General features: G+C 38.6%; 1 protein-coding gene across 1 annotated transcript; it reads right to left on the bottom strand.

The window, feature by feature from the left end:
• Window positions 1–327: 327 nt before the first annotated feature.
• Window positions 328–13,066, bottom strand: GJA1 (gap junction protein, alpha 1, 43kDa). The gene is made up of 2 exons (XM_012643811.1): window positions 12,811–13,066; window positions 328–2,602 (listed from the first exon to the last, which is right to left on the bottom strand). The coding sequence occupies exon 2, from the start codon at window positions 2,584–2,586 to the stop codon at window positions 1,438–1,440; it is 1,149 nt and encodes a 382-aa protein (XP_012499265.1). The 5' UTR covers window positions 2,587–2,602; window positions 12,811–13,066; the 3' UTR covers window positions 328–1,437.
• Between the last annotated feature and the right edge of the window lie 627 nt (window positions 13,067–13,693).

Below are 13,693 nucleotides of genomic sequence, written 5' to 3' on the forward strand. Positions count from 1 at the left end.
AATAAAATCTTAGTGCAAACATCAATGTTGCTGATCACTCCAAAGACTGTCAAACTCATAATAGAATACAAGTTCTGAATTACTGTTAAGTAGGACAAACCCAAGAATACCAGTTACTGCAAAATTCATTTAGGCACGCTTAATAGTCCACTCTAAGCATTTCTTCTAAGTCTCTCACATTAATGACTAAAGCCTGTTTACAGTACTAAAATTCTATCATTCAAGCATCAATGATTACATTTCAGAAAAAGGAAATCATTCATTTCAGTAATAGCATTACTGTTATATTCTAAAAAAAAAAAAGAGAGAGAGAGAGAGAGAGAGAGAGAAAAGAAAAAGAATCATAATTAACAAAACCAGTATCCATAATAGGATACATGGGGCAAAACATTTTAGGCAAAAAAAAAAAAAAAAGTGTGCTTTACTTGCACAGCAGGAATTATATAATGTAAACACCATATTGGCCCACACCACAAAATCCATGAGAAAGGTTCAAATTTGAACACTGAGTGTGAATTATTTTCAAATCTGTGTTTGTGAGTTTATGCTGCATCTGCTTGTACCAATACATGACAAAGAAAACACTCTTCCACACACATACACATACAAGTGATTGTTAAATATTGAGCATGGCTTGCTTCCCTGACTCTAACTCAAAAAAAATGTTAAGTGACATCCCAATTGTTTTAAAAATGTTTACAGAAACCATTAAATGAATGTGAATAGTAGCTGCGGAATGATGAAAAAGTGATGGTAATGATATGGTGAAAGTGGATGTAAAAAGAATGTAAATATAATGCTGAGATTTGTAAATCCATGGAAAATCTTTTTCTGTGGGCCTTGTCTGAATTTTAAACTGATACCAATAAAAAGAAAATATAGTAGCACAAGTCCATTGACACCTGGAGGGTCAGGCCTACAAAGCTTACCTTCAAAGTGCAAATTTTAACAATGGAATGTTTTAGCGGGGACATAAAGACAATCCTCCGTCTTTTTCTTGTTGAAAAGAAGACGTTCAGGAAGTATTTATTCCTGGCCAAAGTTATTTCAGTTTCTTGGTTAAAAAACAAAAAATATTTAGCCACAATTATCACCCACTCTTTCACATACACAGAATCATTCTTAGGGGTGTCAGGGGGAGAAAAAACCCTTATTTGTGTATCACCTAATGGAACTCTTATTTAGAATTTAAGTTCATTGAATCCACTACATTAAATATCAACATGTACCTTTCTTATCCCCTCCCGCTCCACCCACCTAATCCCAGACACCCCCAATGAACCTAGGTATTCTAATGTCTTTGTTTTCTAAGCCTCATGACTAAGGCTGTTGAGTACCACCTCCACTGGAACAAAATTAACACCTAAGGTGCACTTTCCACAGCACCTTTTTTCTTCTCCACGATTGAGTGGAATCTTGATGCTTTCAAGCCTGTATCTAGATCTCCAAGTCATCAGGCCGAGGTCTGCTGCTGGCGCGACTGCTGGCTCTGCTCGAAGGTCGCTGGTCCACGATGGCTAGTGGCTGTAGTTCGTGTCCAGCAGCTAGTTTTTTAGAATTCTGGTTATCGTCGGGGAAATCAAAAGGCTGTGCATGGGAGTTAGAGATGGTGCTTCCTGCCTGCCCCATTCTATTTTGTTCTGCACTGTAATTAGCCCAGTTTTGCTCACTTGCTTGTTTGTTGTAATTGCGGCAAGAAGAATTGTTTCTGTCGCCAGTAACCAGCTTGTACCCGGGAGGAGACATGGGTGAGAGGGGAGCGGTTGGTGAAGAGCAGCCATTGAAATATGCATATTTTGGTGATCCACAGTCTTTGGAGGGGCTTAGTGGGCCAGTGGTAGCATGGTAAGGATCACCCTTTCCCTTCACACGATCCTTAACGCCTTTGAAGAAGACATAGAAGAGTTCAATGATATTCAATGCAAGAGACACCAAGGACACCACCAGCATAAAGATGATGAAGATGGTTTTCTCCGTGGGGCGCGAGAGGAAACAGTCCACCTGATGTGGGCAGGGATCTCTTTTGCAAGTATAAACGGCACTCAAGCTGAATCCATAGATGTACCACTGGATCAGCAAGAAGGCCACCTCGAAGACAGACTTGAAGAGGATACTGATGATGTAGGTTCGCAGCAAGCCCCCACGCATCTTCACCTTACCATGCTCTTCAATGCCATACTTAAACTTCTTTATTTCAATCTGCTTCAAATGCATCTCCACATTGACACCATCAGTTTGGGCAACTTTGAGTTCCTCTTCTTTCTTATTCAGTTTCTCTTCCTTTCGCATCACATAGAACACGTGAGCCAGGTACAAGAGTGTGGGTACAGACACGAATATGATCTGCAAGACCCAGAAGCGCACATGAGAGATTGGGAAAGACTTGTCATAGCAGACGTTTTCACAACCAGGTTGCTGAGTGTTACAACGAAAGGCAGACTGCTCATCACCCCAAGCTGACTCAACTGCTGTCCCCAGCAGCAGGATTCGGAAAATGAAAAGGACTGATAGCCACACCTTCCCTCCAGCAGTGGAGTAGGCTTGAACCTTGTCAAGGAGCTTGCCTAAGGCACTCCAGTCACCCATGTTGCCAGGGCACCACCTGAAAAGAAACAAAAGGACAATTAAATGATCACAGATTGCAAATTATTAGTTTAACATATATTCTCTTTCAGCTGATAGTCAAAAGTATTGCAAAAGATCTCATATCTTGCCAGTATTTTTCAAAAAAAGACCAAGTGCAAAATTCTTCTTGCTCCGATTCTCCCCACAGAGGTCTAACATTTCACTTTTTTTTTAAAGATAAAGTAAGTCTTAGAAGCAACAGAGCCTGTGTGACAGAGAGTGAATTGCAATCTGCAGCTGTGAAGATGTATTACTTGCTCAACCACTGCCTTGCCATGTGACTTGAGAAGCTATCTGTGCTAAGTGTCTCTGCTTATTTTATTTGTCTGGTAAATAAATGAGAGCAGTTCTTGCCTGGCAGGCCTGTGTCTGGATACATGCCTAAGCAAAATGCTGATGTATGTTATTTAAAGCACAGATATCTAAGAATTGAAGTAAGAACATCCATGAACACACAATACACACAAAAGCTCAGTTCCCAAACTTTCATGCTATTATATAGCATTTATTTCTAATTTTAATCTGAAATGTTTCTCAATGGCATATCATGTGTGATTTGTGCATACTTTATAGTATAGTCATTTATACTTTTTGGTTTCTTCTTCTTCTTCTTCTTTTTCTTTTTTTTTTAAGAGATGGAGTTTTGCTATGTTTCCCAGGCTGGATTGGAACTCTTAGGCTCAAGCCTTCCTCCTGTATGCCTCTGCCTCTCGAGTAGCTAGTACTATAGGCCTATGTCACTGTGCCCAGCTGTTTCTTCTTAAGAGTGACTTATGTGGTTCAGAAATCTGTCTTCTGTCCAGAGAAAAAATAAGTTGTACTGAAACACACTATTTTGACACAATGTGTCATTATATACAGGAACTACTTCAAAAAACGAACTCTTAATACACATCATATTTCAAGTAAAAAGTTCAATTTGTCTCAATACTACTTATAACTTTAGAAATAAAAAAGGACTACTTCAGAATGTTTTCTTCAGCAAAAAAAGATGGTTTCATCTGGCAACAGTCTGGCTCTGTTGCCCTGGCTACAGTGCCATGGCGTCAGCCTAGCTCACAGCAACCTCAACTCCTCCTGCCTCAGCCTCCCGAGTAGCTGGGACTACAGGCATGCGCCACCATGCCCAGCTAATTTTTTCTATATATATATTTTTAGTTGTCCAGATCATTTCTTTCTATTTTTTTTAGTAGAGACGGGGTCTCGCTCTTGCTCAGGCTGGTCTCGAACTCCTGACCTTGAGCGATCCACCCGCCTCGGCCTCCCAGAGTGCTAGGATTACAGGCATGAGCCACCACGCCTGGCCAGTTTTCATCTTTTGATTGTTGTATACTTTAAAGTTCCCTTACTGGGCTTTACATTCAAACTATATCTTCAATTTAACTTCTTATCAATATCTAGATATCTTAAGCATAGATCTCCATTAATGGGGATGTGAAAAAGACTTAAGTCTGTAGAACTGACAAATATTCCAAAAGTCATCTAGTTCAATTTATGCTTCTAATTGCCAATCATCCATTTAATTGATAAAAATTGAGGTTCTCAGTATATAGGAAATATTGAGCTATAGATAGAGCCAGAAGAAGACTCACAATCCCCAGGCCAAACCTTTTCAATGCATCACACTGGTTTTAAAAGTATAATAAAGCTGCGTTAAAGCTAGAAATGTTTCCATGCTTTGATATATACAATCTTAGGAAGGGCTGAAAGCTGGGAAGAAGTGAACACCATGAAATGTGGGAGGCACAGAGAATACAGGCTAATTTTCAACAGAGAGTAGTAATTGGAGGGTTTAGAAAAGGATGAAGTAATCAAAGATTATTTAATAATTAAAAACAAGCAAAGTAAAGACTTTATAGAAGCTTAAGTAATGAATTCTAAATAGTGTAACTAAAAGTAGTATTATGTAGGCTTCTTAGAAATATGTTCACTATCTGAATATAAAGGAGTTTCTCATCTGCTGTTGAACTATGAGCCATATTCTCCTTGCAGGAAGTAAATGAAGTCCAGGGGAGTCTTCTTGCCCATCATGCAATGTTACATTTATGTCTAATGACTGCATTTGCTGGCTACAGAGGGCATTAAAAAGTGAAGTGGAACCTTACCTGGTATTTCCTGGATGGAACAAAGAGACGACTAAGCCATAAAGCTAAACTATGCACCAGCTATCTAAATTAGCATTTGATGGGTATATTTGACAACAGCCTAGAGAGTGGTGCCCAAGAATGCTGGAATAAGAGTGGGAGGTGGGTGGGCAGGCTGCAGAAATAATGCTGTCCCAGTGGTCATAAAAAGGGAGCTTCCCTTCTTCTTTTAGGAAGGGTCATTTTAGATTCTGAAGTGACAAGTTAGAAAGTGAAATTGATGTATGAAAAGAGCAGTCAAAAAGAACAAAGGCTTACAGGGTTGTCAAAGAGAGTTAAATAGTCAAGGAAAGGCTTGAAGTGAGAGAGTAATTTAGTCTTGATGAACAATTTGATGGTGAGAGAATGCAAAAGAAAAAACCCTACAATTTAACAGAAAATACTAGACTGAGAATAAAGAAGTATAGTCCATGAAGTTCAAACAAATATAACAAAATTTTTGGAGCTATTATCAACAGACAGTTTCTATGTGATGATGTGTAAATTGGCCCTAATTCTGTTTGTAAAAAAATACAGTATTTTGCCAGTGTCATCTGCTTTTGCTCAGATATTCCAATTGCTGGGGGGAAAATAACAAAAACAATCGAGCATAAAATGATAAACTGTTTGCATACATCTCATCACATTCACGCAATGATAGAGCTGAAAACAAACCTAACATGTTTAGAAATATGACTGGGCACAAGAGAAGTTATAATTTTAATGTGTCATCATTATTCAAACTAAAATATGATTGTGTAGATGCTTATGGCAATTCATTACTAAGTTTTTTTACATTCATGTTAAATAACATTTGACTTTCATATAATTCTGAAATTCCACAAAAATACTCCACGGTCCTATAGTATGTGAACTGGGTCACCAGGCAGTTCTCTAGGTAGTAGTTTTTTTTTTTTTTAATACATCAGCAATTTAATTGCAAAGTTGTCTTTTCTTTTAATCACCCACGCCAGTTGTCATTTGCATTAATGAGTTATACTCTTTCATCTGAATACAATATGAATTATCCAATTGGACACCTAGGATCCTGTAACATGTAGATACCTGTCATTACCACTATCACAGAGACCACAAAAATTGTTTAATGTGACAGCTTATCCTGTGACTCCCAAGAAGAGGTAACAAAAGTAGTTACCTTATTTTGGTAGTTGCTCACTTTGCCATGAATCAAAAGTTCTGTCAACTGGTTGTTCCGCTCCTCTCTCCCAAACCTGGTTTAATATTTTTAGTTTTCCAACTGTTACTTAAAATTTTAATGTCCTTTTATAAGAAAAGGGCATAATTACAAGGAAACGTCCTTTTATAAGGAAAGGACATAAGTATATGCCCTTGCAGAATCTCTGACCTTGATCTACAGATTATATACCACATTCGTATTTACCAATAAGAGACAGGTATGTTTCTTATTCGATACATGAGGACATCCAGGCAGCTGAACGTACCATGTACATTCATGCCTCCACCTCTAGGTTCCCAAGTTGGTGCTTCATATGTAGGCCTTGGTCGATAAGGAGTTGTGCAAAGTTCTTGTTAAGAACAGATTCCTGAGAGCAGCTGGTCTACCTTTCTTGTGCCTTCTTTGTGCCATGTTAGAGCACGTTTTCCATTGCTCTTCATGGCCCCCTAGACTAGATGGCCAAAGCTACAGACACTAAGTGTGGCCTGCCTGAGGTCCCTCTAGTCCCTTTACAGTGGTTTCCTGAACTGCATCACAATCACTTGACAGCATTTGTTAAAAACATACACTCCTGGCCCTCACCAGTCAGGATGAATCTGAACTTCTGGGGGATGAAGCCTGGGAAATCAGGGGTTTTTTTTTTTTATTGTTGTTGTTACCTTTTTAAACAAATATCCCAGGGGATTCTGAAGTAATGTTTCAGGCCAGCAGGAAAACAATGGTTTCTTGACATTTCTAGTGCTTTCTTGTTCAAAATATTCAGGAGTAGGAGAAATGTAAGGAGTCTAAAAAGTCCAGGGGGCTAAGCATGAGGAGTAGGGGCTTTCTGGGACCTGGGACTGAGCTCATCTTCGGCTCCACAGCCCCTTTTCACTTCCTAACCTCCATCTGCAGCTCCCTGAGAGCACAAGGACTAAACTCTTCGATCCAAATGAAATCCCTTAAAAATAAAGCTTCAATTTTAAATTACAATTGACTGTCCCTCTTGAGTCTTATAAACAAATCACTGTGCCGAAGCTGCAGTCAATTCTCTCCATGTCATTAATAATCTAATAATTATTAGAATTAGAAAATATATTACTTTCAATTTTAAAGATTTTCCCAAGAAGAGACAACTCTAATGAGTTCAGAGTGAAGACTTAAACAAATAAAGGTAAATAGGACCATTAATAACTAGAGTGAGATTTACTATCTATCATCTTTTTTTGTAATCAAAAGTAAACACTTAGGGAAGATGAAGGTCATTAATATCTGAAAGAATAAAATCAGAGCCTAAAAATTCATAAGGAAATGTCTATGGAAGTTTCTGATAAAATCATTTAATGGGTTTCTTGGGGGAGAAGGGAAATGCTATGCATGTTTCTAATGTACTAAAACCAAACATCTTTATACCCCAAAACTCAAATGCAAACCCTTCTAATGTTTTTCTTTAACTTTTATGAGAACCCCTGTCCCTTGCACTAAACGTTGTGGGGTGAGATCAGTTGTGACTATTCCTGTACACTTACAACAGCCACATGTTCTTTGTGGTAATATTTCTATGCACACAAAATCACCATAACCCATATTCAATCTATCAGCCAAGTACTATAGACTATCGTCAAAATATAACCGGACTGTGACTGATCCTTACCACCATCCTTGCTCTTAGCCTGATCTCAGCCATCACCATCTCTCTTCAGGTTTCACGTCACAGCCTGGTTACCCTGCTTGCCAACCTTTCTCGGAGTAAACAGTCAATCTTGAAAAACAATCCAACAAACACACTGATCTGCTTTGATCGGCTCTGCTCCATCCACGTGGCTCACTTCCTCACTTGTTTCAGGTATCACCTCACCAGCCAACTTTTCTGACCACCAGTATGAAATAGCAACATCCTTTCCCCAGTCCTGTCATTTCCTATTCCCCTTACCCTGTTTTTTTTAAATTACCCTTAGCTTTACTTGATATGGTAAATATTTACTTGTTTGTTGTTTGAACTCCTCCATGGAAAGGACTATCTGCGTTCCTCTGCTAGAATGTGAGCTCCTTGAGGGAGTTTGCTTTGCTCAGTGCTATATCCCCAGTGCTTAAAAGAGTAAAACAGAGTAAGAGATGCTGCATAAATATCTGTTGAGTGAATTAATGGGGCCTCATCCAAAAATATATTGTGCAAAAAAGGGGGGGGCACCAGGTCTCACCAACTTTTTTGACTATCTCCTTGAGAGTCTCTTCATGGTGATTATATATGTCAAACTTCTAAAAGTTTCAAATTAATTAAAAAGGGGAGTCACAGTAAAGAAGGATTATCATCATCTCATACAGCTAAATTTTCAAGTGACAATCTCTGAAACAGAGAACTGTTTGTTGAAACAGTACTTTTCAAATGACTCTTGAGCAGGCAATAGGGCTGAGTGAAGAAAAAAGGCCAAGAGCTTGAATTTATTAGGTGAGATCCTAATGATGGTTAGGATTCTTATAGAACTGCATTGGGTATCATGGATATACATTCAGTTTCACTGTTAGGTATTGCAGATTAAGATTGGAAAAAAAAAAAAACTTATGCTGTTGTCCCTCCACTTTTATGGTATTCTAACACTATTGTACCCCATGATTTTATTGTAGCCAAGGACACTATTGCAAGAAGAAATAGACTGTTTATTAAAATTAATCTAGCCTGTTATTAAAATTGTGTGTATTTCAAGAATTACAAGTATGGGGAAAGGTTGGGGCTCTGACGGGGAAGAGCAGCAGCTGATATTAACCCCAGTAATACAAAATCTCTGTATAGTCTGATAAGTAAGTCTGTATAGTCTATGCAGGCAGTTAAGTGATTTGAGTCTGATATCAATGGAAAACCTTCCTAGTTCATCAGATAATACCCAATCTTTGTTTCTTTATTTATACCTAGATAGTTAGCCTAACTCTGTGGTGTATCAAACCTAGTCTATGTAAACATCGATTGTATTTAAAATTCTGCCTCGTGGTTCTCTGATTATCTTTAGTTTCCTTTGTAAAGAATTACACATTTCTGTAGGTATTTGATATATGACATTGGAACTGCATTTTTTTTTTTTTTTTTTTGTGGTGGTGGTGGTGGTGGAGGCGGACAGCAAAAAACCACCAACAAGCCTTTTTTTCTCCTAGCTCTTACCTTCTTTATCATAGTTAACCTACATCAGCCTCCACAGATTGAGATGAGACTGGGATTGGGGTAAGGGCATCAAAAGAGAGGATGATACCTACGCAAAAGACACAATCCTTTTTCTAGTTCAACAGCTACCACTTAACTCCCCCACTAACAGAAGTTTCTCAAGGTCAATTTAAGGGTGCCAGAGGAAAAAAAATCTAGTCAGAAGGTGCAAGCTCAAAGCTATGTTCTTTAACTGTGATCTAAATAACTTAAAAAACATATTTCTATCAGTTCTTGGTGTTTCTCCTCCTGCCTCCACCCTCATTTCCACCTCCAAATTAATTATTTTTATTGAATAGCCTTTTTATTTTGTAATCACATAAACATACCCTTGCAGCCCTCAAGTGTATTGATTAAGAAGAGTCTATTTTCTTCAATGAGCATTGAATGAGATAACTCATGCATGTGAAGCTCTCAGTAGGTGCTCAATAAAGTTTAGTTAGCTCATTTATTTTCTTATTTTTGGTATCTTTTCAGCAAGATAGCATCTAAGAAATTATTAACAAACATTTTCTAAAAATTATTTAAAAGCTGGGAAAATTGGGATGTGAAATTTATGGAATTTTATAAAGCCAATGATACATTAAAAAAGAATTAACCATGGTTTGAATTTTGGCAAAAGACAATCTGTACATACATAGCTAAATGGTGAATTTAAACATGCAAAGTGGAGAATTTAGGCAGGTATCCCAATAATTAAATATATATATATATATGAAAATCTCCCATGGATGAAGCTCTGGGAATTTTTAAAAACTTGAATTATTCATATTGAATATTGACATTAATGATAAATACCAGATAATAATTTTTTCTCTCCAGAGCTGAACTGGTGTGTGTGGATAAGTTTTAACACATCTATTCAAACAGCTGAGAATCTTGAAGGGGAAGTCAGAACAACAGGAAAGGTGGGGTGGAAGGTATTAATCACAGGAGACTGCCCTATCATTCCTTTCCCTCCGGGTATCATATATAAAGGCTCAAACCAAGATACACCTCTGGATATTATAAAAGAAACAAAGGAATGTACCCTGTGGAGTTTTCCATCCTCCTCCATGTGGAATTGAAAATATCTAAGTAACAAAACAACTCTCAATAACTGAAAGCACACCCTTTCGGCTGCCTCCTGTGGAGTATCTTGAGAACTGTTTCCCAAGAAGGGTCAGCATTGTAGGACATAACTGTAAGGGGTGAGGAACTGAGTGGATGGGCAGCTGTGGCCAGAAACTTCAAAAGGTATTTAAAAATGTGGAACATGTTTAAATAGTGAAGAAAGAAAGAGCAAAGCGCTACCACTGCATTTTTCAGGCAAAGGGCAGGTGACCACTATTCTCTGACTTTGAGAGGTACAAAGCATCCACACATTGGGGGAACATGTTTCAGCAGTATAGAATTCAACACGTTGCCAGAGCAAAATGTGTGTCCTCTGATTGGTATAATTTTCAGTCATTTGGCCTACCCAGAAGTAACTACTCTTCTCCCAAAGGTGTGTTCTGTCTAACTGGCTTATTCCAGTCTCCGGAGTGGGTTGGTTTAATGAGATCTTCTCTGCATTACTGCAGGCTTTTATTTTCAGCAATCCTTGTGCAAAAGGAAAAATTAGCCTTGCTCTGGGGGACACTTTTGACTGAGTTCAAGTGTGCCCGATTCTCGGAGGGTGAGATTCAGCATCTTTCTTGTCATTACTAACTTGGTTCAGGAAGCAAAAGAAATTAAACCACCTCCAAATAAAGCCATGCTTGTTTTCACATTTTATAGCTCTCCTCTTCCCACCGCCACTTTGCACCTAGAGAGAAACAGAAGCGCGCCTTTGGGTGCGGATGGGTATGATGTGGGTATGGGTATGTAAGGAGGCTTATGGATAAGCTTCACCAGAGGTGCGCAGAAAACACGTGATAGCGAACTGGAGGACAGTGGGGGCGACGTGCTGCTCGGAACTCAAGGTTTGAGTTTCCAGATCCTGTCCTGATTTGCCTGAGGACACGTCATTAGCTCTGGCCTCTTTTCCTTAAGGGTCTTTTATTTTTCCCCTCCCCTGCCCCGCCTCATTCTCGGGAAGTTTCAAGAACTTCCCGGAGAGTTACAAGTGCAGTTTAAGCACGATAATTCTCAAGGCACTCAGGTTTCCTTACCCACGCTTATATAGTAGGATTCAACAAGGTTAAAAGAAAAAAAAAAGGACACTGTGGACGGTAGTGAGAAGAATGGGAAATTAGATTGACAACTTTAATTAAATCAATTATCTGCTCTTCTACATTTGGCGCAAAGCCCGTCTCTCCTCCCATCCTCCCACTCCCCCCCAACCCCCGCTCGGGTTCCTTTTCAGTGGCAGAACTCAGACCTACACTCGCTTTGACTTTTAAGGATTTGAGGGAAATGTCTCAAAAACCCGTTGGTTCGGGCAGCGAAGCAGCCGGGAGAGCCGGGCCGATGCTAAGATGGCAGGAGGCGCCCCGCGCGGGCTCAGGAAAGCTTTCATTTTTATTCGCTTTTCAGCATTCCCTGTGCAAATGCTTCAACTGCAGGGTCACATCAAGAATCTAAACTAATTACTTTAATCTGTGGATTTAAACAGAACAGAAAATCCTTACCGGGCACAAAAATGGATGGTTGCATTTCTGGTTAAGAGAATGTGTGTTACCAAGAAAAGCATTTTAAAAATTGAACCCTTTAAAACAGAACATCAGTGTAATCTTTACCTACTGGCTAGCACCCTGGCACCTCCAACTCAAAAAAATTGCCCCAGAACTCTAATGTCTGTTGCAGGTTCGGTTCGGGCGATCGGAAGGGGGTCGGGGGGAGGGGTCTTAGCTCCCTCTAAAGCGCTGTTTGAGAAATTTCTTTTTCCTACTCTTTATAGGAGCTACCGTTTTAGGAGACGATTTTGGAAATGCACCCTGGCATACACTCTTTTCTGTTATCCTCCTCTCGTGCTCTTTAAGTAACCACCCCCCCATTCAAGAGATTTCATCTCCAGAATTGCCAACGTGGTCAAGTAAAAGCTAGCTCTCCTGAGGGTCTCAAATCTTTCCATAGTGGTTGCTAACACAAAGTAACTATTTACTGTTGATTTTTAATTCATAATATTAACACTCTGAATTTTATACTTTTTAGTTTAATGGGAAAAATTCTAGGAAGAAACCACGTGGAAGTCAAGTAACCACGATGTTTTAACAAAGCACTTAGTTACAAAAGAAGTTTGCTTTGCAAGGCTATAGAACATCAATCAAGATTTCCATATGAAAAAGGTATTTTATTCTGTGAAGTATAGAATACTATAGGAAGCAAGCTGAGCAAATTTGCACTCTGATTTTTGTGCTGTAGTTAGTCAAATCCCCAACCCAGGCCCCTAACCCCCCCCCTCCACTGAACAGATTAGAACACCTACTGATTATGAAAAAATAAAATTACATTCTAAAATGAAGAACCAAATATTCAGCGAACTAGTTCTTTATTCAAATTGGAAAGGTTTGAATCTTTTACCTGTTGCATCATTAGTAGAAACTTTTCTAACAGTCAAAAGATAAATTCTGTACAATCAATTTTAAAACTACAGAAACACTTGCAAGTTCAACATTCCATTAACAGTATCATAAACCAAAGCTAAATTTAACAAATTTAAAAACTTTAGAAAAGTTTTACTTGTAGAAAAAGTAATAGGTAAAATTAAAAAAAAAAAAAAAACAACTTACTCTTTCTCTTAAAAGAAGTGAAGTCACGCCAAGTGATTGAACTCCTTGGAGGATGAAGTAAAATGAAAAGGCAAGTTCGGGCACTCAGACCTGTCTATTTAAAGTTTAAAACTCTGCTGCTGTTTGGTACTTTCCTCACGCCTTCCCCCTAATGAAAGAAAAGTGCTGATACCTCGTAAAAGCTTTTTTGTAACTTGGAGCACAGAGCTTTTAAAAGTTTCAAGCCACTGACTCAACTAGGAGGAGGGGCTAGAAGGAAGGGGAGGGCAAAAGGAAAGGCGGGGAGGAGGTGGAGAGGAGGCTGGTGAACGTGGAGGGTAGGGAGAGAAGAGGCAGAGAGGAGTAGCCAGGTCAAGATAAAGTTGTAATTTATATTTGCTGATAAGAAAAAATAAAATAGCAGTAGAGACATGAATGCCTGCACTTGGAGTTACTCCTTACAGATAAAAATTACTGGTTTTAGTGCTTGTTTCACAAAAAGATCAGGGATAATGAAAACTTGTGTATTTTATAATATTAAAACATTATCTAAAATACAAAAAAATTTACAGTAAATAAAAATGGTGAAGAATAGTATAACCAGTGCAAACTCGTTTCATATTGACCAACGTGTGTGAAGTTAGAGGTGGGTGTGAGTGACCAATTTGATGATCTAATTTCCTTACTCTTAATTTAAATAGGGACAATTAACAAAGGAAATGGTGTGGATGGGAGAGAGATATTTCAAAAATAGGACATATGTGGTGGTATGTCCATCCTGAGTCCATCTTCTGACCCTCTGATGGCTTTGAATTTTTACTTTTTCAGTTTAGCAAAACATATACAGTATGTTTTGTTTGACTGTGAAATCTTGATATCTGACTTCTACCCGATCTCCAGGAAA

Source organism: Propithecus coquereli, unplaced genomic scaffold, assembly GCF_000956105.1.
Source record: "Propithecus coquereli isolate 6110/MARCELLA unplaced genomic scaffold, Pcoq_1.0 Scaffold200, whole genome shotgun sequence".
Taxonomy (NCBI): domain Eukaryota; kingdom Metazoa; phylum Chordata; class Mammalia; order Primates; family Indriidae; genus Propithecus; species Propithecus coquereli.

Coding starts and splice junctions, on each gene's coding strand:
- GJA1 (XM_012643811.1), bottom strand. CDS start 2,586: ATGGGTGACTGGAGTGCCTTAGGCAAGCTCCTTGACAAGGTTCAAGCC.